General features: G+C 44.9%; 1 protein-coding gene across 3 annotated transcripts; it reads left to right on the top strand.

The window, feature by feature from the left end:
• Nucleotides 1–99: 99 nt before the first annotated feature.
• Nucleotides 100–23,566, top strand: LOC143781341 (uncharacterized). 3 transcript variants are annotated; one of them, XM_077267897.1, is made up of 4 exons: nt 100–227; nt 12,062–12,262; nt 20,509–20,603; nt 21,133–23,566. In XM_077267897.1, the coding sequence occupies exons 2-4, from the start codon at nt 12,085–12,087 to the stop codon at nt 22,846–22,848; spliced, it is 1,989 nt and encodes a 662-aa protein (XP_077124012.1). In that variant the 5' UTR covers nt 100–227; nt 12,062–12,084; the 3' UTR covers nt 22,849–23,566. The 3 variants fall into 3 exon arrangements, with proteins under 3 accessions (XP_077124012.1, XP_077124013.1, XP_077124014.1); XM_077267898.1 differs by having other exon boundaries at nt 136–256; XM_077267899.1 differs by having other exon boundaries at nt 138–280.
• The last annotated feature ends 4,040 nt before the right edge of the window (nt 23,567–27,606 follow it).

Here is a 27,606-nt window from a genome sequence, read left to right as displayed (position 1 = left end):
GGGCTCTGTACGGTATATAGGGCTCTGTACTGTATATAGGGCTCTGTACGGTATATAGGGCCTGTACATGGAGGCGGAGCTTCTCTGCAGTCCGTTAATGTGGGAGGAGACTTTGGTAGTTTTCACTTTCACTTTGTGGAGGAAACAGTCCCGTGACGTCTGTGCTGGAGGCTCCGAGCGTCTCCCCAAACCCGCAGCACCGGCGGCATCCCGAGAGCAGAGCTGAGGTGAGGGCCCGGGGGTCGCCGCCTCCCAGGTGAGGGGGCTGGGTAGTTTTCAGGTGTGTGGGCGGATCTCGGGGGTCTCACCTTCCTCCCCGGACAGCAATGTGTCCAAGAGGCGTCTATAGATATAATGTAACTATCATCAACCAATCAGCCCTAAATGTATAATATATATATATACACAGCTATCCCTGCACCGCCACTCTCTATATACAGCTATCCCTGCACCGCCACTCTCTATATACAGCTATCCCTGCACCGCCACTCTATATATACAGCTATCCCTGCACCGCCACTCTCTATATACAGCTATCCCTGCACCGCCACTCTATATATACAGCTATCCCTGCACCGCCAGTCTCTGTACATACAGCTATCCCTGCACCGCCAGACTCTATATATACAGCTATCCCTGCACCGCCACTCTCTATATACAGCTATCCCTGCACCGCCACTCTCTATATACAGCTATCCCTGCACCGCCACTCTCTATATACAGCTATCCCTGCACCGCCACTCTCTATATACAGCTATCCCTGCACCGCCACTCTCTATATACAGCTATCCCTGCACCGCCAGTCTCTGTACATACAGCTATCCCTGCACCGCCAGTCTCTATATACACAGCTATCCCTGCACCGCCAGTCTCTCTCTATATATATATACAGCTATCCCTGCACCGCCAGTCTCTATATATACAGCTATCCCTGCACCGCCAGTCTCTGTACATACAGCTATCCCTGCACCGCCAGTCTCTGTACATACAGCTATCCCTGCACCGCCACTCTCTATATATACAGCTATCCCTGCACCGCCACTCTCTATATACAGCTATCCCTGCACCGCCAGTCTCTATATATACAGCTATCCCTGCACCGCCACTCTCTATATACAGCTATCCCTGCACCGCCAGTCTCTATATATACAGCTATCCCTGCACCGCCAGTCTCTGTACATACAGCTATCCCTGCACCGCCACTCTCTATATATACAGCTATCCCTGCACCGCCACTCTCTATATATACAGCTATCCCTGCACCGCCACTCTCTATATACAGCTATCCCTGCACCGCCACTCTCTATATACAGCTATCCCTGCACCGCCAGTCTCTGTACATACAGCTATCCCTGCACCGCCAGTCTCTATATACACAGCTATCCCTGCACCGCCAGTCTCTCTATATATATATACAGCTATCCCTGCACCGCCAGTCTCTATATATACAGCTATCCCTGCACCGCCAGTCTCTGTACATACAGCTATCCCTGCACCGCCAGTCTCTGTACATACAGCTATCCCTGCACCGCCAGTCTCTGTACATACAGCTATCCCTGCACCGCCAGTCTCTATATATATATATATATATACAGCTATCCCTGCACCGCCAGTCTCTGTACATACAGCTATCCCTGCACCGCCAGTCTCTATATATATATATATATACAGCTATCCCTGCACCGCCAGTCTCTATATATACAGCTATCCCTGCACCGCCAGTCTCTATATACACAGCTATCCCTGCACCGCCAGTCTCTATATATATATATAGCTATCCCTGCACCGCCAGTCTCTATATATATATATACAGCTATCCCTGCACCGCCAGTCTCTATATATACAGCTATCCCTGCACCGCCACTCTCTCTATATATATATATACAGCTATCCCTGCACCGCCACTCTCTATATACAGCTATCCCTGCACCGCCACTCTCTATATATATACACAGCTATCCCTGCACCGCCAGGCTCTATATATATATACAGCTATCCCTGCACCGCCACTCTCTCTATATATATATACAGCTATCCCTGCACCGCCAGTCTCTATATATACAGCTATCCCTGCACCGCCACTCTCTCTCTCTCTCTCTCTCTATATATATATATATATATATATATATATATATATATATATATATATATATATATATATATATATATATATATATATATATATACCGTATTTTCCGGCATATAGGACGACTGGGCGTATAAGACGACCCCCCAACTTTTCCAGTTAAAATATAAAATCTTCTTAAAAGTCGGGGGTCTTCTTATACGCCGTATGTCGTCTTATAGGGCCGGTGACTAATGTGCCTTTTGGGGGGGAGTGGTCCTGATGACGAAGAGGGGGCATCTCACAGGAAAGTGTGAGTGGAGTATCCCCCATTACCTCATTGTAGCTGCAGTGTGGGGTGCTGGGGAGCGGCGGCGGCCACCGCCCCACAGCACAGCACCCATGCGGCACAAAGAGGAGCAGCAGCTGCCGCCTCTCCCCAGCACAGAGACCCCATGCTGCAGCTACAATGAGGTAATGGGGGATACTCCACTCACACTTTCCTGTGAGACGCCCCCTCTTCGTCATCGGGACCACTCCCCCCCACCCACCATATACACATTGGTGTCTGCACTCGGCGTACAAGACGGCACCCGGCGTATAAGACGACCCCCGACTTTTAAGAAGATTTTCAGGGGTTAAAAAGTAGTCTTATACGCCAGAAAATACAGTATATATATATATATACAGCTATCCCTGCACCGCCAGTCTCTATATATATATATACAGCTATCCCTGCACCGCCAGTCTCTATATATACAGCTATCCCTGCACCGCCACTCTCTCTATATATATATATATATATACATACAGCTATCCCTGCACCGCCAGTCTCTATATATACAGCTATCCCTGCACCGCCACTCTCTATATATATATCTAATATATAAAGCTGAATGTGTGTGTGTGTGTATGTATGTATGTATGTATGTATGTCCGGGATTGGCATCTGAACCGTAGCAGCTACAGCCACAAAATTTTGCACAGTCACACGTCTGGACCCCGAGAGCGTCATAGGCTATGTTGTGAGGTGAAATTTTAACCCCGCGCTTTCCAATTCACCAAACAATTTTGCCCCTATCTACATAATGGGGAAAAAGTGAAAGGAAAAGTGTTGGAGGCGTCGCAGCTACAGGCACAAAATTTTGCACAGTCACACGTCTGGACCCTGAGAGCGTCAAAGCTATATTGTGAGGTGAAATTTTAACCCCGCGCTTTCCAAGTCACCAAACAATTTTGCCCCTATCTACATAATGGGGAAAAAATGAAAGGAAAAGTGTTGGAGGCAAATTAACAGCTGCCAGATGTGAACAAGGGGGACTTAAAGAATGACAGCGATGGCACCAAAGAGTATATACTGTACAGTTGCTAAGGTGGGGCCCCAACATGGGATAATCACACCACCACGGGGATATGAACACACACACAAAATGCGCCACACACTACCACGTGCTCGAACACATATACCACCCTCAGTGCACATTTCACCACACATACACCAACCTCGCCACATAAAAGTAGAAACACAAAAGTCGCCGCTCAAAACTCGCCACGCGCAAAACTCTCCACATGCAAAACTCGCCACACGTGCAAAACTCGCCACACGCAAAACTTGCACACGCAGAAAAATTGCCACACGCAGAAAAATTGCCACATGCACAAAAGTTGCAACACATGCAAAAGTTGCCTCACACAAAACTTGCACATACTCAAAAGGCACCACACATAAAACTCGCCACGCGCAAAACTCGCCATGCGCAAAACTTGCTGCACACAACTTGCTACACTAACCTGTCACATGCAACTCGACACACAAAAAGTTGCTACACGCATGTCGCCACACAAAACTCATCTCACAAAAGTCCCTACATGCATGTCGCCACACGCAACTCAACACACACAACTTGACACACGAAACTCGCCCTAAAACACACACAAGTCTGGTATCCTTCAAAAATAAAAATCTGATTAATAAGCAGACAAACTACAAGAGCAACAAATGTACCATATAGGAATCCGGCAGCTGTCAGTCACATGACCAGTCTATTATGTGTATGTGTGAGCTAATATATACTGCCAGGGGGTGGGCTTACTGTTGGCTGGGGATTTATCAGGCTGCCATTTTAGCTTACAAATACTGAGGTAAAAATACTGACCAAATAACGTGTGAACGAGGGCTAATACAGGAGGAGATGGCATACAGCTATATACTATATACAGGAGATGACACACAGGTATATACTATTTACAGGGGAGATGACACACAGGTATATACTATATACAGGAGGAGATGACACACAGATATATACTATATACAGGAGAGATGACACACAGGTATATACTATATAGAGGAGGAGATGACATACAGGTACATACTACATACAGGAGGAGATGACATACAGGTATATACTATATACAGGAGGAGATGACACACAGGTATATACTATATACAGGAGCAGATTACCTACAGGTATATAGTATATACAGGAGGAGATGACACAGGTATATGCTATGTATAGGAGGAGATGACATACAGGTATATACTATATACAGGAGATGACACACAGATATATACTATATATAGGTGAGATGACACACAGGTATATACTATATACAGGAGATTACATACAGGTATATCTAATATATAAAGCTGAATGTGTGTATGTATGTATGTGTGTATGTCCGGGATTGGCATCTGTACCGTCGCAGCTACAGCCACAAAATTTTGCACAGTCACACGTCTGGACCCCGAGAGCGTCATAGGCTATGTTGTGAGGTGAAATTTTAACCCCGCGCGTTCCAATTCACCAAACAATTTTGCTCCTATCTACATAATGGGGAAAAAGTGAAGGGAAAAGTGTTGGAGGAAAATTGACAGCTGCCAGATGTGAACAATGAGGACTTAAAGAATGAGAGCGATGGCGACAAAGAGTATATACCGTACAGTTGCTAAGGTGGGGCCCCGACATGGGATACTCACCACACACGGGGATATGAACACAAACACAAAATGCGCCACACACTACCACGTGCTTGAACACATATACCACCAGCAGCACACATTTCACCACACACACACACCAACCTCGCCACATAAAAGTCGAAACACAAAAGTCACCGCTCAAAACTCGCTACATGCAAAACTCGCCATATGCAAAACTAGGCTCACGCAAAACTCGCCACACGTGCAAAACTCACCTCATGGAAAACTCACCTCATGCAAAACTTGCACACACAGAAAAATTGCCACATGTACAAAAGTTGCACCACATGCAAAAGTTGCCTCACACAAAACTTGCACATACTCAAAATGCACCACACATAAAACTCGCCACGCGCAAAACTCGCCATGCACAAATCTTGCTGCACACAACTTGCTACACTAACCTGTCACATGCAACTCAACACACAAAATGTTGCTACACGCATGTCGCCACACAAAACTCATCTCACAAAAGTCGCTACATGCATGTCGCCACACGCAACTCAACACACACAACTTGACACATAAAACTCGCCCTAAAACACACACAAGTCTGGTATTGTCCTTCAAAAATAAAAATCTGATTAATAAGCAAACTACAAGAGCAACAAATGTACCATATAGGAAATACGGCAGCTGTCAGTCACATGACCTGTCTATTATGTGTATGTGTGAGCTAATATATACTGCCAGGGGGGAGGGCTTCCTGTTGGCTGGGGATTTATCAGGCTGCCAATAGCAACCAATCACAGCTCAGCTTCTATTTTGCTACAGTTAATTAACCTGAGCTCTGATTGGTTAATATAGGCAACAAAGACATTCTCAGTATAACAAAGCTAATATATGTTGTGAAATGCTTCTATTTGCTTAGTTTTTGCCTTTTAATAATTACATTTCTATCTATTTGTTTTGTGGTTTTTGTGTGCAGAATAAATTTTTGTTAACACATTCTATTTTGCTAACAGCAGTCATTAACCCGGGCGAAGCCGGGTAGTACAGCTAGTATATATATATATATATATATACAGCTATCCCTGCACCGCCACTCTCTATATATACAGCTATCCCTGCACCGCCACTCTCTATATATACAGCTATCCCTGCACCGCCACTCTCTATATATACAGCTATCCCTGCACCGCCACTCTCTCTATATATATATATATATATATATATATATATATACAGCTATCCCTGCACCGCCAGTCTCTATATATACAGCTATCCCTGCACCTCCTCTCTCTCTCTCTCTCTCTCTCTCTCTCTCTCTCTCTCTCTCTCTCTCTCTCTCTCTCTCTCTCTCTCTCTCTCTCTCTCTCTCTCTCTCTCTCTCTCTCTTTATATATATATATATATATATATATATACAGCTATCCCTGCACCGCCACTCTCTATATATACAGCTATCCCTGCACCGCCACTCTCTCTCTCTCTCTCTATATATATATATATATATATATATATATATATATACAGCTATCCCTGCACCGCCACTCTCTATATATACAGCTATCCCTGCACCGCCACTCTCTATATACACAGCTATCCCTGCACCGCCACTCTCTATATACAGCTATCCCTGCACCGCCACTCTCTATATACACAGCTATCCCTGCACCGCCACTCTCTATATACACAGCTATCCCTGCACCGCCACTCTCTATATACACAGCTATCCCTGCACCGCCACTCTCTATATACACAGCTATCCCTGCACCGCCACTCTCTATATACACAGCTATCCCTGCACCGCCACTCTCTCTCTCTCTCTTTATATATATATATATATATATATATATATATATATATATATATATATATATATATATATATATATATATATACTAGCTGTACTACCCGGCTTCGCCCGGGTTAATGACTGCTGTTAGCAAAATAGAATGTGTTAACAAAAATTTATTCTGCACACAAAAACCACAAAACAAATAGATAGAAATGTAATTATTAAAAGGCAAAAACTAAGCAAATAGAAGCATTTCACAACATATATTAGCTTTGTTATACTGAGAATGTCTTTGTTGCCTATATTAACCAATCAGAGCTCAGGTTAATTAACTGTAGCAAAATAGAAGCTGAGCTGTGATTGGTTGCTATTGGCAGCCTGATAAATCCCCAGCCAACAGGAAGCCCTCCCCCCTGGCAGTATATATTAGCTCACACATACACATAATAGACAGGTCATGTGACTGACAGCTGCCGTATTTCCTATATGGTACATTTGTTGCTCTTGTAGTTTGCTTATTAATCAGATTTTTATTTTTGAAGGACAATACCAGACTTGTGTGTGTTTTAGGGCGAGTTTTATGTGTCAAGTTGTGTGTGTTGAGTTGCGTGTGGCGACATGCATGTAGCGACTTTTGTGAGATGAGTTTTGTGTGGCGACATGCGTGTAGCAACATTTTGTGTGTTGAGTTGCATGTGACAGGTTAGTGTAGCAAGTTGTGTGCAGCAAGATTTGTGCATGGCGAGTTTTGCGCGTGGCGAGTTTTATGTGTGGTGCATTTTGAGTATGTGCAAGTTTTGTGTGAGGCAACTTTTGCATGTGGTGCAACTTTTGTACATGTGGCAATTTTTCTGTGTGTGCAAGTTTTGCATGAGGTGAGTTTTCCATGAGGTGAGTTTTGCACGTGTGGCGAGTTTTGCGTGAGCCTAGTTTTGCATATGGCGAGTTTTGCATGTAGCGAGTTTTGAGTGGTGACTTTTGTGTTTCGACTTTTATGTGGCGAGGTTGGTGTGTGTGTGTGGTGAAATGTGTGCTGAGGGTGGTATATGTGTTCAAGCACGTGGTAGTGTGTGGCGCATTTTGTGTTTGTGTTCATATCCCCGTGTGTGGTGAGTATCCCATGTCGGGGCCCCACCTTAGCAACTGTACGGTATATACTCTTTGTCGCCATCGCTCTCATTCTTTAAGTCCTCATTGTTCACATCTGGCAGCTGTCAATTTTCCTCCAACACTTTTCCCTTCACTTTTTCCCCATTATGTAGATAGGAGCAAAATTGTTTGGTGAATTGGAACGCGCGGGGTTAAAATTTCACCTCACAACATAGCCTATGACGCTCTCGGGGTCCAGACGTGTGACTGTGCAAAATTTTGTGGCTGTAGCTGCGACGGTACAGATGCCAATCCCGGACATACACACATACATACATACACACATTCAGCTTTATATATTAGATATACCTGTATGTAATCTCCTGTATATAGTATATACCTGTGTGTCATCTCACCTATATATAGTATATATCTGTGTGTCATCTCCTGTATATAGTATATACCTGTATGTCATCTCCTCCTATACATAGCATATACCTGTGTCATCTCCTCCTGTATATACTATATACCTGTAGGTAATCTGCTCCTGTATATAGTATATACCTGTGTGTCATCTCCTCCTGTATATAGTATATACCTGTATGTCATCTCCTCCTGTATGTAGTATGTACCTGTATGTCATCTCCTCCTCTATATAGTATATACCTGTGTGTCATCTCTCCTGTATATAGTATATATCTGTGTGTCATCTCCTCCTGTATATAGTATATACCTGTGTGTCATCTCCCCTGTAAATAGTATATACCTGTGTGTCATCTCCTGTATATAGTATATAGCTGTATGCCATCTCCTCCTGTATTAGCCCTCGTTCACACGTTATTTGGTCAGTATTTTTACCTCAGTATTTGTAAGCTAAAATGGCAGCCTGATAAATCCCCAGCCAACAGTAAGCCCACCCCCTGGCAGTATATATTAGCTCACACATACACATAATAGACTGGTCATGTGACTGACAGCTGCCGGATTCCTATATGGTACATTTGTTGCTCTTGTAGTTTGTCTGCTTATTAATCAGATTTTTATTTTTGAAGGATACCAGACTTGTGTGTGTTTTAGGGCGAGTTTCGTGTGTCAAGTTGTGTGTGTTGAGTTGCGTGTGGCGACATGCATGTAGGGACTTTTGTGAGATGAGTTTTGTGTGGCGACATGCGTGTAGCAACTTTTTGTGTGTCGAGTTGCATGTGACAGGTTAGTGTAGCAAGTTGTGTGCAGCAAGTTTTGCGCATGGCGAGTTTTGCGCGTGGCGAGTTTTATGTGTGGTGCCTTTTGAGTATGTGCAAGTTTTGTGTGAGGCAACTTTTGCATGTGTTGCAACTTTTGTGCATGTGGCAATTTTTCTGCGTGTGGCAATTTTTCTGCGTGTGCAAGTTTTGCGTGTGGCGAGTTTTGCACGTGTGGCGAGTTTTGCATGTGGAGAGTTTTGCGCGTGGCGAGTTTTGAGCGGCGACTTTTGTGTTTCTACTTTTATGTGGCGAGGTTGGTGTATGTGTGGTGAAATGTGCACTGAGGGTGGTATATGTGTTCGAGCACGTGGTAGTGTGTGGCGCATTTTGTGTGTGTGTTCATATCCCCGTGGTGGTGTGATTATCCCATGTTGGGGCCCCACCTTAGCAACTGTACAGTATATACTCTTTGGTGCCATCGCTGTCATTCTTTAAGTCCCCCTTGTTCACATCTGGCAGCTGTTAATTTGCCTCCAACACTTTTCCTTTCATTTTTTCCCCATTATGTAGATAGGGGCAAAATTGTTTGGTGACTTGGAAAGCGCGGGGTTAAAATTTCACCTCACAATATAGCTTTGACGCTCTCAGGGTCCAGACGTGTGACTGTGCAAAATTTTGTGCCTGTAGCTGCGACGCCTCCAACACTTTTCCTTTCACTTTTTCCCCATTATGTAGATAGGGGCAAAATTGTTTGGTGAATTGGAAAGCGCGGGGTTAAAATTTCACCTCACAACATAGCCTATGACGCTCTCGGGGTCCAGACGTGTGACTGTGCAAAATTTTGTGGCTGTAGCTGCTACGGTTCAGATGCCAATCCCGGACATACATACATACATACATACATACACACACATTCAGCTTTATATATATATATATATATATATATATATATATATATATATATATATATATATATATATATATATATATATATATATATATATATATATATATATATATATACACATCTGTCCCTGCACCGCCAGTCTATATACACAGCTGTCCCTGCACCGCCAGTCTCTATATATACAGCTATCCCTGCACCGCCACTCTCTATATATACAGCTATCCCTGCACCGCCAGTCTCTATATATACAGCTATCCCTGCACCTCCACTCTCTCTATATATATATATATATATATACAGCTATCCCTGCACCGCCACTCTCTATATATACAGCTATCCCTGCACCGCCACTCTCTATATATACAGCTATCCCTGCACCGCCACTCTCTATATATATATATACAGCTATCCCTGCACCGCCACTCTCTATATATACAGCTATCCCTGCACCGCCAGTCTCTATATACACAGCTATCCCTGCACCGCCACTCTCTATATACACAGCTATCCCTGCACCGCCACTCTCTATATACACAGCTATCCCTGCACCGCCACTCTCTATATACACAGCTATCCCTGCACCGCCACTCTCTATATACACAGCTATCCCTGCACCGCCACTCTCTATATACACAGCTATCCCTGCACCGCCACTCTCTATATACACAGCTATCCCTGCACCGCCACTCTCTATATACACAGCTATCCCTGCACCGCCAGACTCTATATATACAGCTATCCCTGCACCGCCACTCTCTATATATACAGCTATCCCAGCACCGCCTGTCTCTATATATATATACAGCTATCCCTGCCTCTCTCTCTCTCTCTCTCTCTCTCTCTCTCTCTCTCTCTCTCTCTATCTATCTATATATATATATATATATATATATATATATATATATATATACATACACAGCTATCCCTGCACCGCCAGTCTCTCTGTATATATATATATATATATATATATACAGCTATCCCTGCACCGCCAGTCTCTATATATACAGCTATCCCTGCACCGCCACTCTCTATATATACAGCTATCCCTGCACCGCCACTCTCTATATATACCGCTATCCCTGCACCGCCACTCTCTATATATACAGCTATCCCTGCACCGCCACTCTCTATATATACAGCTATCCCTGCACCGCCACTCTCTATATATACAGCTATCCCTGCACCGCCACTCTCTCTATATATATATATATATATACAGCTATCCCTGCACCGCCACTCTCTATATATACATACAGCTATCCCTGCACCGCCACTCTCTATATATACATACAGCTATCCCTGCACCGCCACTCTCTATATATACAGCTATCCCTGCACCGCCACTCTCTCTCTATATATATATATATATATATATACAGCTATCCCTGCACCGCCACTCTCTATATATACATACAGCTATCCCTGCACCGCCACTCTCTATATATACAGCTTTGAAGGTTTTTATAGTGATAGAGGTCCTAGATGGTGAACACCCGATCATTATATATATATATATATATATATATATATATATATATATATATATATATATATATGTGTGGCTGTGAACGTCTAAGGCTATGTGCACATGCTGCTGAATGGTGTGCGGATTTACTGCGGTTTTTGTGCGGATTCCACCTGCGGTTTTACACCTGCAGATTCCTATTGAGGAGCAGATGTAAACCGCTGCGAATCCACACAAAGAATTGACATGCTGCGAAAAATAAACCCCTGCGTTTCTCGCATTTTTTTCCGCAGCATGGGCACTGCGGATTTTGTTTTCCATAGGTTTACATGGTTCTGTAAACTCATGGAAAACTGCTGCAGATCCGCAGCGGCCAATCCACGTGCGTGTGCACAGAGCCCAATACAGGAGGTCCCCTTTAGCAACATTGAACTGAACTTTCTTGTTGCCAGTCCTGGATATGCAATTTAACAACTGGGGTCTTTTAATGGGGTACTTGTCAGGTCTCACATCCCTGGTAACCGCTCTGATGTTTCCCTTTAAATCTTGGCATTTACTCCCTTCTTTGTCATGTTACGATCCAAGCTGGGATTAATCTGCCGATTAATCTGTCTCTTTTTGGATTAGACCCGGTCTTATCCGCCGTTTTCATGGCTACACGAGTTCTTAAAGTGTCCGGTCTCCCCCGCCACCAGGACCATGATCTCATCAGAGATAAGCTTTTAATACACTTCCTGCAAGAAAAACATGGCGGCGACGGCGAAGTGACCACTCATTACCCCACAGAGGAGGACGGCGTGGCCTTACTGGAGTTTAAAGACGAAAAAGGTGAATATTTTCCAATTGCTCTGGTGTAAGACAAGATCCAGGGTCTGACCTGTAAGAAATGATGAGATGGATGAAAATGAAGAATGTAGCAACTTATGGTTTTGATTACAATTCTCCTTCTGTTTTATGTATGCAGCTCCTATGCAGACTCATGTATCCCTAGGATATGATATAATAGAAATATTCCCGCTGTAGTCATACTTCTCTTTCCTCCTGAATGTATGTTACCAAGTATTGGGGATTGGATGGCAGGGAAATTGACTGCTTTCCACAGGGTTTGTTTGTTGAATGTAAACATAGGTCTGTACTGTTTCTTTAAGGAAGTCCGTGCAGGTTTATTTGCTTCGTAACCCAGCAACAGCAACAAAAAGTAAACAGCCTTCTGAGCAGATAAAACAATGCACAATGTCCTTAGCTGAGGCTCTCTGCTCTCCAGGCCTGTGGGCACACAGGCTGGGCAATGTCCAGCACGCAGGCTCGCTCTGGAGCCACACACACAGGAGGGCTTTTTCCTCCCCAGACACAGACCATGTGCCAAACAGCCTCCATTATGTAGGCTGAAACCACACCCACAGGTGAGGTATGTGGGTAGCCAGACCCGCCCATCTCTCATAGCTACCCGCAACCCAGACCCAGGTACACCAAACAGCTTTATGTGCACTAAAGAAAAATACTGCTGGTTACATCACAGGGAGCAGCCATCCCTGTGACACATACCTTCCGTTGATTATGTGGCCATTAACCTCCTTACATACTTCCCCCCTCTGCCTAAAGCCGTGGGGCTTGGCACCATCTCTTACCCGACCAGAGATCCTTCTCCGTCGCCTTTGGACAATAACCCGTCTTGACAAAATTGGGCCCTGTTACTGAGTCCTTTTGGAACAGTACATTATCCGACTCAATCACCTCCTCTGATAGGGTCGTAAGTATGGTTTAATTAAGATTATTAAAGGAGTCTGTGTCATTCTTTCAATTAAAGGACTTTATTCTGGGTGTCTGTGTTTTTATTCAATATGACTATGGGATTAGTAATGGAGGTGTCTTATTGACGCCGCTCCATTACTAACCTCGGGGCTTGATGTCACCTGACAATACACAGGTGACATCAACCCCCCCCAACTATCACTCCACTTGGCACCACTACAGGGCAAGTGGGAAGAGCGAAGCTAAGTGCCAGAATTGGCTCTTCTTAGAGATGGGGTGGCTGAGAGCTGATGTTTTTATCCTGGGGGGGCAGTATCCATGGCCCCTTTCTAGGCTATTAATATCAGCCCGCAGCTGTCTGCATAGCCTTTGCTGATCATTAATTATAGGGGGACCCTACGTCATGTTTTTTAGGGTCCCCCATTTTAATAGCCGGTAAAGGCTAAGTATATAGCTGTGAGATGATATTAATAGCCTGGGAAGCTCCATGGGTATTACCCCCTTCCCATGCTATAAACATCTGCCCCCAGCAGTCGGCTTTGCCTCTGCTGGTTATGAAAATTAGTAAACACAAAAACCTCAGTGACATCTTAATGTCATCAAAATAGGGCTATAGGTAGCCCATCCGAACAAAGGACAAAACAAATACCTACTCCAAATTACATGTATGAAAGGAGAAAATAGGAGCAACCAGGTATAATAGAAGAAATATATCTTTTATTGATAGTTTCAAAGTAAACCATATATACCAAAAAGTACCATCACAAAAATCTGAATATAAAACATATGCAGGGAGGAAAACGGAGAAACCAGGGAACCAATAATTGCAACTGCCCAACTGTGCATATAAAGTAAAGTGCCAAGTGCAATAGAATACCAGGACGGCAGGCCAAACCCTCACAAAATAGGCACCAAATGCATCAATCCAGAGTGGAACCAAAGGAGGGACATAGACTTACCACGAGCTGGAGCTGAAGGACCCTGGGCCAGGTGTAGATAGCCCCAAATGGTTATGAAAATTTTTCCCGAAAAATAATCTTTTATTAATTAAACTAGATGGTTGCCCGATTCTAACGCATCGGGTATTCTAGAATATGTATGTCCACGTAGTAGTATATTGCCCAGCCACGTAGTATATTGCCCAGCCACGTAGTATACAGCACAGAGCCATATAGTATATTGCCCAGTGACGTAGTATATTGCCCAGTGACGTAGTATACAGCACAGAGCCACGTAGTATACAGCACAGAGCCACGTAGTATATTGCCCAGCTATGTAGTATATTGGCCAGCCACGTATGACACAGGTAAAAAAAATAAACATATACTCACCTTCCGTTGTAGCTGTGTCGCCTGTGTGCGGTGCTGGCGGCAGCTTCCGGTCCCAGGGTGTGATGACGTCGCGGTCACGTGACCATGTAGCGGTCACATGACCGTGACGTCATGGCAGGTCCTTCTGCCAGACCATCCGTGCCAACGGAACGTGCCGGTTGCATCGCGAGGAGCGGGAAAGGCGTCGTAGGTGAGTATATGATCATTTTTTATTTTTTTATTATTTTTAACATTAGATGTTTTTACTATTGGCGCTGCATAGGCTGCGTCAATAGTAAAAAACTTGGTCACACAGGGTTAATAGCAGCGGTAACGGAGTGCGTTACCTGCGGCATAACGCGGTCCGTTACCGCCGGCATTAACCCTGTGTGAGCAGTGAGCGGAGGGGTGTATGCGGGCGCCGGGCAGTGAGTGCGGGGAGTAAGGAGCGGCCATTTTCTTCCGGACTGTGTGCGTCGCTGATTGGTCGCGGCAGCCATGACAGGCAGCTGGCGAGACCAATCAGCGAACGAATAACCGTTACAGACAGAAGGACAGACGGAAGTACCCCTTAGACAATTATATAGTAGATACATGTACAGTAAGCTGCACACACACTGTACTGATTGTATTTGTCACTGACATCTATATATCTACCTATTCTATATTTAATTACTGTATGTAATCCATCTCTTCTAGCCTGTCGGCTCCTGTAGTGATTTTACAGTACACAGCAGATGAATTGCCGGCTTTTTTTCTTTTTTTCAACCTATATTACTGGGAGAGACGCACAAAGCTCACGTCCAGCCTATATTACCTGCAGGGACACGCAGACCTCACATCCAGCCTATATTACCGGGAGAGACACACAGAGCTCACATCCAGCCTATATTACTGGGAGAGACACACACAGCTCACATCCAGCCTATATTACTGGGAGAGAGACACAGAGCTCACATCCAGCCTATATTACTGGGAGAGACACACACAGCTCACATCCAGCCTATATTACTGGGAGAGACACACAGAGCTCACATCCAGCCTATATTACGGATATGACCTATATTAAGGACTAGCTGTACTACCCGGCTTCGCCCGGGTTAATGACTGCTGTTAGCAAAATAGAATGTGTTAACAAAAATTTATTCTGCACACAAAAACCACAAAACAAATAGATAGAAATGTAATTATTAAAAGGCAAAAACTAAGCAAATAGAAGCATTTCACAACATATATTAGCTTTGTTATACTGAGAATGTCTTTGTTGCCTATATTAACCAATCAGAGCTCAGGTTAATTAACTGTAGCAAAATAGAAGCTGAGCTGTGATTGGTTGCTATTGGCAGCCTGATAAATCCCCAGCCAACAGGAAGCCCTCCCCCCTGGCAGTATATATTAGCTCACACATACACATAATAGACAGGTCATGTGACTGACAGCTGCCGTATTTCCTATATGGTACAGTTGTTGCTCTTGTAGTTTGCTTATTAATCAGATTTTTATTTTTGAAGGACAATACCAGACTTGTGTGTGTTTTAGGGCGAGTTTTATGTGTCAAGTTGTGTGTGTTGAGTTGCGTGTGGCGACATGCATGTAGCGACTTTTGTGAGATGAGTTTTGTGTGGCGACATGCGTGTAGCAACATTTTGTGTGTTGAGTTGCATGTGACAGGTTAGTGTAGCAAGTTGTGTGCAGCAAGATTTGTGCATGGCGAGTTTTGCGCGTGGCGAGTTTTATGTGTGGTGCATTTTGAGTATGTGCAAGTTTTGTGTGAGGCAACTTTTGCATGTGGTGCAACTTTTGTACATGTGGCAATTTTTCTGTGTGTGCAAGTTTTGCATGAGGTGAGTTTTCCATGAGGTGAGTTTTGCACGTGTGGCGAGTTTTGCGTGAGCCTAGTTTTGCATATGGCGAGTTTTGCATGTAGCGAGTTTTGAGTGGTGACTTTTGTGTTTCGACTTTTATGTGGCGAGGTTGGTGTGTGTGTGTGGTGAAATGTGTGCTGAGGGTGGTATATGTGTTCAAGCACGTGGTAGTGTGTGGCGCATTTTGTGTTTGTGTTCATATCCCCGTGTGTGGTGAGTATCCCATGTCGGGGCCCCACCTTAGCAACTGTACGGTATATACTCTTTGTCGCCATCGCTCTCATTCTTTAAGTCCTCATTGTTCACATCTGGCAGCTGTCAATTTTCCTCCAACACTTTTCCCTTCACTTTTTCCCCATTATGTAGATAGGAGCAAAATTGTTTGGTGAATTGGAACGCGCGGGGTTAAAATTTCACCTCACAACATAGCCTATGACGCTCTCGGGGTCCAGACGTGTGACTGTGCAAAATTTTGTGGCTGTAGCTGCGACGGTACAGATGCCAATCCCGGACATACACACATACATACATACACACATTCAGCTTTATATATTAGATATACCTGTATGTAATCTCCTGTATATAGTATATACCTGTGTGTCATCTCACCTATATATAGTATATATCTGTGTGTCATCTCCTGTATATAGTATATACCTGTATGTCATCTCCTCCTATACATAGCATATACCTGTGTCATCTCCTCCTGTATATACTATATACCTGTAGGTAATCTGCTCCTGTATATAGTATATACCTGTGTGTCATCTCCTCCTGTATATAGTATATACCTGTATGTCATCTCCTCCTGTATGTAGTATGTACCTGTATGTCATCTCCTCCTCTATATAGTATATACCTGTGTGTCATCTCTCCTGTATATAGTATATATCTGTGTGTCATCTCCTCCTGTATATAGTATATACCTGTGTGTCATCTCCCCTGTAAATAGTATATACCTGTGTGTCATCTCCTGTATATAGTATATAGCTGTATGCCATCTCCTCCTGTATTAGCCCTCGTTCACACGTTATTTGGTCAGTATTTTTACCTCAGTATTTGTAAGCTAAAATGGCAGCCTGATAAATCCCCAGCCAACAGTAAGCCCACCCCCTGGCAGTATATATTAGCTCACACATACACATAATAGACTGGTCATGTGACTGACAGCTGCCGGATTCCTATATGGTACATTTGTTGCTCTTGTAGTTTGTCTGCTTATTAATCAGATTTTTATTTTTGAAGGATACCAGACTTGTGTGTGTTTTAGGGCGAGTTTCGTGTGTCAAGTTGTGTGTGTTGAGTTGCGTGTGGCGACATGCATGTAGGGACTTTTGTGAGATGAGTTTTGTGTGGCGACATGCGTGTAGCAACTTTTTGTGTGTCGAGTTGCATGTGACAGGTTAGTGTAGCAAGTTGTGTGCAGCAAGTTTTGCGCATGGCGAGTTTTGCGCGTGGCGAGTTTTATGTGTGGTGCCTTTTGAGTATGTGCAAGTTTTGTGTGAGGCAACTTTTGCATGTGTTGCAACTTTTGTGCATGTGGCAATTTTTCTGCGTGTGGCAATTTTTCTGCGTGTGCAAGTTTTGCGTGTGGCGAGTTTTGCACGTGTGGCGAGTTTTGCATGTGGAGAGTTTTGCGCGTGGCGAGTTTTGAGCGGCGACTTTTGTGTTTCTACTTTTATGTGGCGAGGTTGGTGTATGTGTGGTGAAATGTGCACTGAGGGTGGTATATGTGTTCGAGCACGTGGTAGTGTGTGGCGCATTTTGTGTGTGTGTTCATATCCCCGTGGTGGTGTGATTATCCCATGTTGGGGCCCCACCTTAGCAACTGTACAGTATATACTCTTTGGTGCCATCGCTGTCATTCTTTAAGTCCCCCTTGTTCACATCTGGCAGCTGTTAATTTGCCTCCAACACTTTTCCTTTCATTTTTTCCCCATTATGTAGATAGGGGCAAAATTGTTTGGTGACTTGGAAAGCGCGGGGTTAAAATTTCACCTCACAATATAGCTTTGACGCTCTCAGGGTCCAGACGTGTGACTGTGCAAAATTTTGTGCCTGTAGCTGCGACGCCTCCAACACTTTTCCTTTCACTTTTTCCCCATTATGTAGATAGGGGCAAAATTGTTTGGTGAATTGGAAAGCGCGGGGTTAAAATTTCACCTCACAACATAGCCTATGACGCTCTCGGGGTCCAGACGTGTGACTGTGCAAAATTTTGTGGCTGTAGCTGCTACGGTTCAGATGCCAATCCCGGACATACATACATACATACATACATACACACACACACACATTCAGCTTTATATATTAGATGAATGACCTCGGGGAGATCAAATCATCCAACACCGCGGAGACACATCACGTGTTTCTCAACGCAGTGATCCAGAACACTGCCCCCATCCCTTATGGGAAGTATGCAAATGCATGTAGAAAAGCCGCGGAGACACCATCATGTGTTTCTCAACGCAAGCAATGAATAGCCAGGTCTTTCACCGGGAAGGAACAACCACGGGAAGGGCAGCATCCAATAAAGCCAGTTTCCTACTCCACACTGATGAGGGTCAAATACCCCGAAACAGCTGTCTGTGGATGGATACCATGTTTTGGCATAGGTGGTTTTCCTTTATTGGATGCTGCCCTTCCCGTGGTTGTTCCTTCCCGGTGAAAGACCTGGCTATTCATTGCTTGCGTTGAGAAACACGTGATGGTGTCTCCGCGGCTTTTCTACATATATTACTGGGAGAGACACACAGAGCTCACATCCAGCCTATACTACAGGGAGAGAGACACAGAGCTCACATCCAGCCTATATTACTGGGAGAGGCAAACAGATCTCACATCCAGCCTATATTACTGTGAGAGACACACGGAGCTCACATCCAGTCTATATTACTGGGAGAGACACACAGCTCACATCCAGCCTATATTACTGGGAGAGACACACAGCTCACATCCAGCCTATATTACTGGGAGAGGCACACAGATCTCACATCCAGCCTATATTACTGGGAGAGACACACAGCTCACATCCAGCCTATATTACTGGGAGAGACACACAGCTCACATCCAGCCAGCCTATATTACTGGGAGAGACACACAGATCTCACATCCAGTCTATATTACTGGGAGACACACAGAGCTCACATCCCGCCTATATTACTGGGAGAGACACGCAGAGCTCACATCCAGCCTATATTACTGGGAGAGACACAAAGCTCACATCCAGCCTATATTACTGGGAGAGACACGCTGACCTCACATCCAGCCTATATTACTGGGAGAGACACAGAGCTCACATCCAGCCGATATTACTGGGAGAGACACACAGACCTCACATCCAGCCTATATTACTGGGAGAGACACAAAGCTCACATCCAGCCTATATTACTGGGAGAGACATGCTGACCTCACATCCAGCCTATATTACTGGGAGAGACACGCTGACCTCACATCCAGCCTATATTACTGGGAGAGACACAAAGCTCACATCCAGCCTATATTACTGGGAGAGACACGCTGACCTCACATCCAGCCTATATTACTGGGAGAGACACACAGACCTCACATCCAGTCTATATTACTGGGAGAGGCACACAGATCTCACATCCAGCCTATATTACTGGGAGAGACACAGACCTCACATCCAGCCTATATTACTGGGAGAGACACAGAGCTCACATCCAGCCTATATTACTGGGAGAGACACGCTGACCTCACATCCAGCCTATATTACTGGGAGAGACACAAAGCTCACATCCAGCCTATATTACTGGAGAGACACGCTGACCTCACATCCAGCCTATATTACTGGGAGAGACACACAGAGCTCACATCCAGCCTATATTACTGGGAGAGACACGCTGACCTCACATCCAGCCTATATTACTGGGAGAGACACACAGACCTCACATCCAGCCTATATTACTGGGAGAGACACACAGCTCACATCCAGCCTATATTACTGGGAGAGACACGCAGACCTCACATCCAGCCTATATTACTGGGAGAGACACAGAGCTCACATCCAGCCTATATTACTGGGAGAGACACAGAGCTCAAGGCGCTATCTATTCACTATATTTAGCACTGCCGTGTCCACTCAGTTTCACTCCACATATTAACAATTTTTTTTTTTCAATTATAGTGGCAAACAGAGTTTTGAGCCGTAACCACCATCTGATAATACATGATTGCAGCCACCCACTGGAGGTGAGGCGTCCTCAATCTCATGACTCACAGGTAAGTGTCCATCCACCTTCTCACTGATCGTTTCACAGGTGAATCTTCTAGTTGGTACAATAACTATACATATACTGTACCCTTCTGAATGAGCCAGTATATCCCAATACTCCGAATCTTCTAGTTTCTGGATCATTTCTGATCTGGGGGAATCAGGTATAACATCTTAAGACCCCAATCATCTATCACTACGTGTGACCCTTTTGATCTTGCTACTTCTTTGCGGAGTATTTGGATTTCTATTACAAGTTTTTCCAACACCCGCTTGCTGTCAATGATTTCTGTGCATTCCAACGCTGCAATATTACCTATACTGATACATTGTAACGAAGCTTCTGTTGTCATCAGGACTAGGATTGTTTGCAGCCTCTGAATGTAAACAGGAATGTTTTCATCCGTTTACAGCAAGTGAGGAATTGAAGCAAAGTATGTGAGAAATATGCCGAGCTTTTCTCTTTTTATTCACAGGACGATCGTCTTTAACCCTTTCAGTTGAGATTACACTTTCTCATTGTTACTTTCTCTGCAGTTCTCCTTGCCGATTACAACGTACTTGGACTTGTCACATTTCCGCAATGTGTCCGAGGTAAAGAGGCTCCTGGAGCAGCACAGGCTTTGTATATACCAAGAGAAAGGCTTAGTACTCGCCATCAAAGGGGACTTCAGTGATTTGGGAAGATGTCGCGTGGATCTGTATGGAATCCTCTCTAGAGAGGAACCTATAGAGAAACCATTCTCACCACTGGAGCCTACAGCGAGAAAGCATCTATCAGAAGAGATGGGACGAAGAGCACCCCAGAATGTTCCCCTAACCCCAGAACGCAGGTCATCATCATCATCCCGTCTCAAGTCTGAAGACAGAGGACACTTGGCACAAGACAGTGTCACAAGAGAGAGTCCAACCAAGCATTCCTCTACACCGACGAGTTCCCGTGAGACACCTACAAGAACAGCGATGACGCCAACACGTGTCCGGAAAGTCTCCGAGCCCGTTAGCTTCCTTGCAGACGGTGCAGTCTGCAGATATGTAGGAAGATTCCAGCGAGAGGTGATTGATACGATTCTAAGACAAGATGATATTGATATAAATGAGGAACACTGCGAAGGCTTCACCAGCATCACTCTGACCTCGCGGGCACCAGAGAAACAAGAGCGCTTTAAATCGGCTTGTGATCAAATTAAAACAATTTTTGATTATTATCAAAATCGCCTTCGCGCAGAAAACATTGAGTTGTCAACGGACTCGCAAGAAGAAATTATTAAAATGCAGGACTGTTTACACAAACGCAATATCTGTTTGTTTCACACCGCCCCCAGAACGCTGACGATTATCGGCCTCTCCGACGAAATTCTAAACTTTATGCAGGAGTGGAAAGGAGCTGGAGGCAAAATGGTACAAAACAACTCTGCGAGGTCCGGCTCCCCCCGATCCTCCGAGATAGGGATGGACAGTAAGAACTTAGCTACGAATGAAGAGATGTCTACACATCCTGGGACATCAGGTGAAAGGTCGAGAAGGCGAGAGACCGGACATGATACCCGCGTCTCGGGAAGACTGCAAGATGCGGCCGGTTCTGGAGCACCAGCACCAACACATGTCCAGAAGCTCTCCGAGCCTGTTACCTTCCACGCAGACGATACAGTCTTCAGATATGTAGAAATATTCGAGCAAAAGATGATTGATGCGATCCTAAAACAATACAGTGTTGATATAAAGACCGAAAACTACGAAGGCTTCACCAGCATCACTCTGACTCCACGGCCACCTGAGAAACCAGAACACTTTAAAATGGCTTGTGGTCAAATTAAAACAATTTTTGACAATTATCAAAATCTCCTTCGAGCAGAAAACATTGAGTTGGTGACTGGCTCCAAAGACGAAATTAATAAAATAGGGGACTATTTACTCAAACGTCACATCTGTTCATTTAAAACAGCCCCCAGATCGCTGAAAATTATCGGCCCTTCAGAAGAAATTCTATACTTTTTACAGGAGTGGAAAAGAACTGGAGGCAAAATGATACAAACTAACTCTGAGCGGTCCGGCTCCCCCCGATCCTTCACCATGGGGGCAGACAATAAGAACTTGGCTACCAATAGTAGGACCTCAACACATCACGGGGCATCAGGTGGAAGGTCGGGGGATGGACAGATCGGGCATGATACCAACGTCACAGGAAGAGGAAGACAGCCAGACTCTGCAGGATCGGCAAGACCAAACCTCTCGTCCAGTCAGAGAAGATGATCCTGAAATGGCCCCCATAGAAATCATCGGCTCGTGTATGTGATGCTGGGCAATGCAGAGTGTGAAATTTGTAGCCTAACCCCACCATTTCCACAACAAATCCTCAGTGAGAGGTCTGCAGGAGAAATGTCACATGTGCGCGCATCCATAAAACTGTTAGCAGAGTGGTAGATGTCACCTGCAGTCCTATGTAAGCTAGGAACATAGGGCCCGCTTGTCACCATGTCTTATTTGGAGTATTTGTAGGTGGGTCAGAACTTCTATGTGGCCCTGTGACTGTAGCTGTGGCTCCGGTACTAGGGTGGTACGTCGCTGTCACTACAAGCCGGCGGCCGTCACACACAGACCATTGGCTAGAATGCCCGTACAGCACTTGGGTCAGATCATACATGTGTCTTCTCAGGGACTGCTGTCCAACCCCAGGTGTCTCCCGACATTTATCTGTACCCAGTGTTCTGTTACATAGGACTGCTGTCCAACCCCAGGTGTCTCCCGACATTTATCTGTACCCAGTGTTCTGTTACATAGGACTGCCATTGTCACACACCCTGTTATCTTTCCCAGTGTAATGTTACATAGGACTGCAGGTACGTTTAGTATTGCCCTTATGTGCTAAAGAAACAGCTGAGTAATAAAAATCTGTCTAGTTTGTGGTTATAGACAGAAGGCGACATTATATCATAACTTTAGTTACAGTTCAATAAATAATTCCATCCATTCTCTGCATCCGTCATAATGAGAGCTGCAACTCTGCATGATGGCTTAGATACACGGCTCAGCAGACAGTATCACACAGGAGAGGATTAGATACACAGCTCAGCAGGCAGTATCACACAGGAGAGGATTAGATACACAGCTCAGCAGGCAGTATCACACAGGATGGGATTAGATACACAGCCCAGCAGTCAGTATCACACAGGATAGGATTAGATACACGGCTCAGCAGACAGTATCACACAGGAGAGGATTAGATACACAGCTCAGCAGACAGTATCACACAGGATGGGATTAGATACACAGCCCAGCAGTCAGTATCACACAGGATAGGATTAGATACACGGCTCAGCAGACAGTATCACACAGGAGAGGATTAGATACACAGCTCAGCAGTCAGTATCACACAGGATAGGATTAGATACACGGCTCAGCAGACAGTATCACACAGGAGAGGATTAGATACACAGCTCAGCAGACAGTATCACACAGGATAGGATTAGATACACGGCTCAGCAGACAGTATCACACAGGATAGGATTAGATACACGGCTCAGCAGACAGTATCACACAGGATAGGATTAGATACACGGCTCAGCAGACAGTATCACACAGGAGAGGATTAGATACACAGCTCAGCAGACAGTATCACACAGGATGGGATTAGATACACAGCTCAGCAGTCAGTATCACACAGGATAGGATTAGATACACGGCTCAGCAGACAGTATCACACAGGAGAGGATTAGATACACGGCTCAGCAGTCAGTATCACACAGGATAGGATTAGATACACGGCTCAGCAGACAGTATCACACAGGAGAGGATTAGATACACAGCTCAGCAGTCAGTACCACACAGGATAGGATTAGATACACAGCTCAGCAGACAGTATCACACAGGAGAGGATTAGATACACAGCTCAGCAGACAGTATCACACAGGATAGGATTAGATACACGGCTCAGCAGTCAGTATCACACAGGATAGGATTAGATACACGGCTCAGCAGACAGTATCACACAGGATAGGATTAGATACACGGCTCAGCAGACAGTATCACACAGGATAGGATTAGATACACGGCTCAGCAGACAGTATCACACAGGAGAGGATTAGATACACAGCTCAGCAGACAGTATCACACAGGATGGGATTAGATACACAGCTCAGCAGTCAGTATCACACAGGATAGGATTAGATACACGGCTCAGCAGACAGTATCACACAGGAGAGGATTAGATACACGGCTCAGCAGTCAGTATCACACAGGATAGGATTAGATACACGGCTCAGCAGACAGTATCACACAGGAGAGGATTAGATACACAGCTCAGCAGTCAGTACCACACAGGATAGGATTAGATACACAGCTCAGCAGACAGTATCACACAGGAGAGGATTAGATACACAGCTCAGCAGACAGTATCACACAGGATAGGATTAGATACACAGCTCAGCAGACAGTATCACACAGGAGAGGATTAGATACACAGCTCAGCAGTCAGTATCACACAGGAGAGGATTAGATACACGGCTCAGCAGTCAGTATCACACAGGAGGATTAGATACACCGCTCAGCAGTCAGTATCACACAGGAGAGGATTAGATACACGGCTCAGCAGGCAGTATCACACAGGAGAGGATTAGATACACAGCTCAGCAGACAGTATCACACAGGATAGGATTAGATACACGGCTCAGCAGACAGTATCACACAGGATAGGATTAGATACACGGCTCAGCAGTCAGTATCACACAGGAGGATTAGATACACAGCTCAGCAGTCAGTATCACACAGGAGGATTAGATACACCGCTCAGCAGTCAGTATCACACAGGAGAGGATTAGATACACGGCTCAGCAGGCAGTATCACACAGGAGAGGATTAGATACACAGCTCAGCAGACAGTATCACACAGAATAGGATTAGATACACGGCTCAGCAGGCAGTATCACACAGGAGAGGATTAGATACACAGCTCAGCAGACAGTATCACACAGGAGAGGATTAGATACACGGCTCAGCAGACAGTATCACACAGGATAGGATTAGATACACAGCTCAGCAGACAGTATCACACAGGATAGGATTAGATACACGGCTCAGCAGTCAGTATCACACAGGAGGATTAGATACACAGCTCAGCAGTCAGTATCACACAGGAGGATTAGATACACCGCTCAGCAGTCAGTATCACACAGGAGAGGATTAGATACACGGCTCAGCAGGCAGTATCACACAGGAGAGGATTAGATACACAGCTCAGCAGACAGTATCACACAGAATAGGATTAGATACACGGCTCAGCAGACAGTATCACAGGATAGGATTAGATACACAGCTCAGCAGGCAGTATCACACAGGAGAGGATTAGATACACGGCTCAGCAGACAGTATCACACAGGATAGGATTAGATACACAGCTCAGCAGACAGTATCACACAGGAGAGGATTAGATACACGGCTCAGCAGACAGTATCACACAGGAGAGGATTAGATACACAGCAGTCAGTATCACACAGGATAGGATTAGATACACGGCTCATCAGACAATATCACACAGGATAGGATTAGATACACGGCTCAGCAGACAGTATCACACGGGAGGATTAGATACACGGCTCAGCAGACAGTATCACACAGGATAGGATTAGATACACAGCTCAGCAGACAGTATCACAGGATAGGATTAGATACACGGCTCAGCAGGCAGTATCACACAGGAGAGGATTAGATACACAGCTCAGCAGACAGTATCACACAGAATAGGATTAGATACACGGCTCAGCAGGCAGTATCACACAGGAGAGGATTAGATACACAGCTCAGCAGACAGTATCACACAGGAGAGGATTAGATACACGGCTCAGCAGACAGTATCACACAGGATAGGATTAGATACACAGCTCAGCAGACAGTATCACACAGGATAGGATTAGATACACGGCTCAGCAGTCAGTATCACACAGGAGGATTAGATACACAGCTCAGCAGTCAGTATCACACAGGAGGATTAGATACACCGCTCAGCAGTCAGTATCACACAGGAGAGGATTAGATACACGGCTCAGCAGACAGTATCACACAGGATAGGATTAGATACACAGCTCAGCAGACAGTATCACACAGGAGAGGATTAGATACACGGCTCAGCAGACAGTATCACACAGGAGAGGATTAGATACACAGCAGTCAGTATCACACAGGATAGGATTAGATACACGGCTCATCAGACAATATCACACAGGATAGGATTAGATACACGGCTCAGCAGACAGTATCACACGGGAGGATTAGATACACGGCTCAGCAGACAGTATCACACAGAATAGGATTAGATACACGGCTCAGCAGACAGTATCACAGGATAGGATTAGATACACAGCTCAGCAGGCAGTATCACACAGGAGAGGATTAGATACACGGCTCAGCAGACAGTATCACACAGGATAGGATTAGATACACAGCTCAGCAGACAGTATCACACAGGAGAGGATTAGATACACGGCTCAGCAGACAGTATCACACAGGAGAGGATTAGATACACAGCAGTCAGTATCACACAGGATAGGATTAGATACACGTCTCATCAGACAATATCACACAGGATAGGATTAGATACACGGCTCAGCAGACAGTATCACACGGGAGGATTAGATACACGGCTCAGCAGACAGTATCACACAGGATAGGATTAGATACACAGCTCGGGGGCTCACGGTATCGCACATGGCAGGATTGGATGCATCCGCCTCACAATACCACATACACATAAAATGGCCATGAAAGGAAATGATGACAAAACAGAAACCCGACCATCTGCGCTCAGACGTCTAGTGAGTCAGACTGAAGCAGCCGCCGTCCTCCATCTTATTTCTCACGTAACCAGATTTGTTTTCCCAACATGCACACTACAATACAAGCTGAACTCTGATTGGTTACTGTTAGTACGAAAGCTGGAAAATGATTGGTTATTGGGATCAACAAGAATCAGAAAATGAAAGCATGAATTTGACTGGTTATCAGGGGCAGCAAGGGCCG

This window comes from Ranitomeya variabilis, chromosome 6 (assembly GCF_051348905.1).
Source record: "Ranitomeya variabilis isolate aRanVar5 chromosome 6, aRanVar5.hap1, whole genome shotgun sequence".
NCBI classification, from domain to species: Eukaryota; Metazoa; Chordata; class Amphibia; order Anura; family Dendrobatidae; genus Ranitomeya; species Ranitomeya variabilis.
Note: the sequence above shows the minus strand (reverse complement) of the source record. Positions and strands in the feature narration are given on the sequence as shown.

Excerpts from the sequence above, each read along its gene's own strand:
- LOC143781341 (XM_077267897.1), top strand. The coding sequence starts at position 12,085 with ATGGCTACACGAGTTCTTAAAGTGTCCGGTCTCCCCCGCCACCAGGAC. Across the intron at positions 12,263-20,508 it reads GGAGTTTAAAGACGAAAAAG|TGGCAAACAGAGTTTTGAGC; the intron begins GTGAATATTTTC and ends TTTCAATTATAG. Across the intron at positions 20,604-21,132 it reads CTCAATCTCATGACTCACAG|TTCTCCTTGCCGATTACAAC; the intron begins GTAAGTGTCCAT and ends CTTTCTCTGCAG.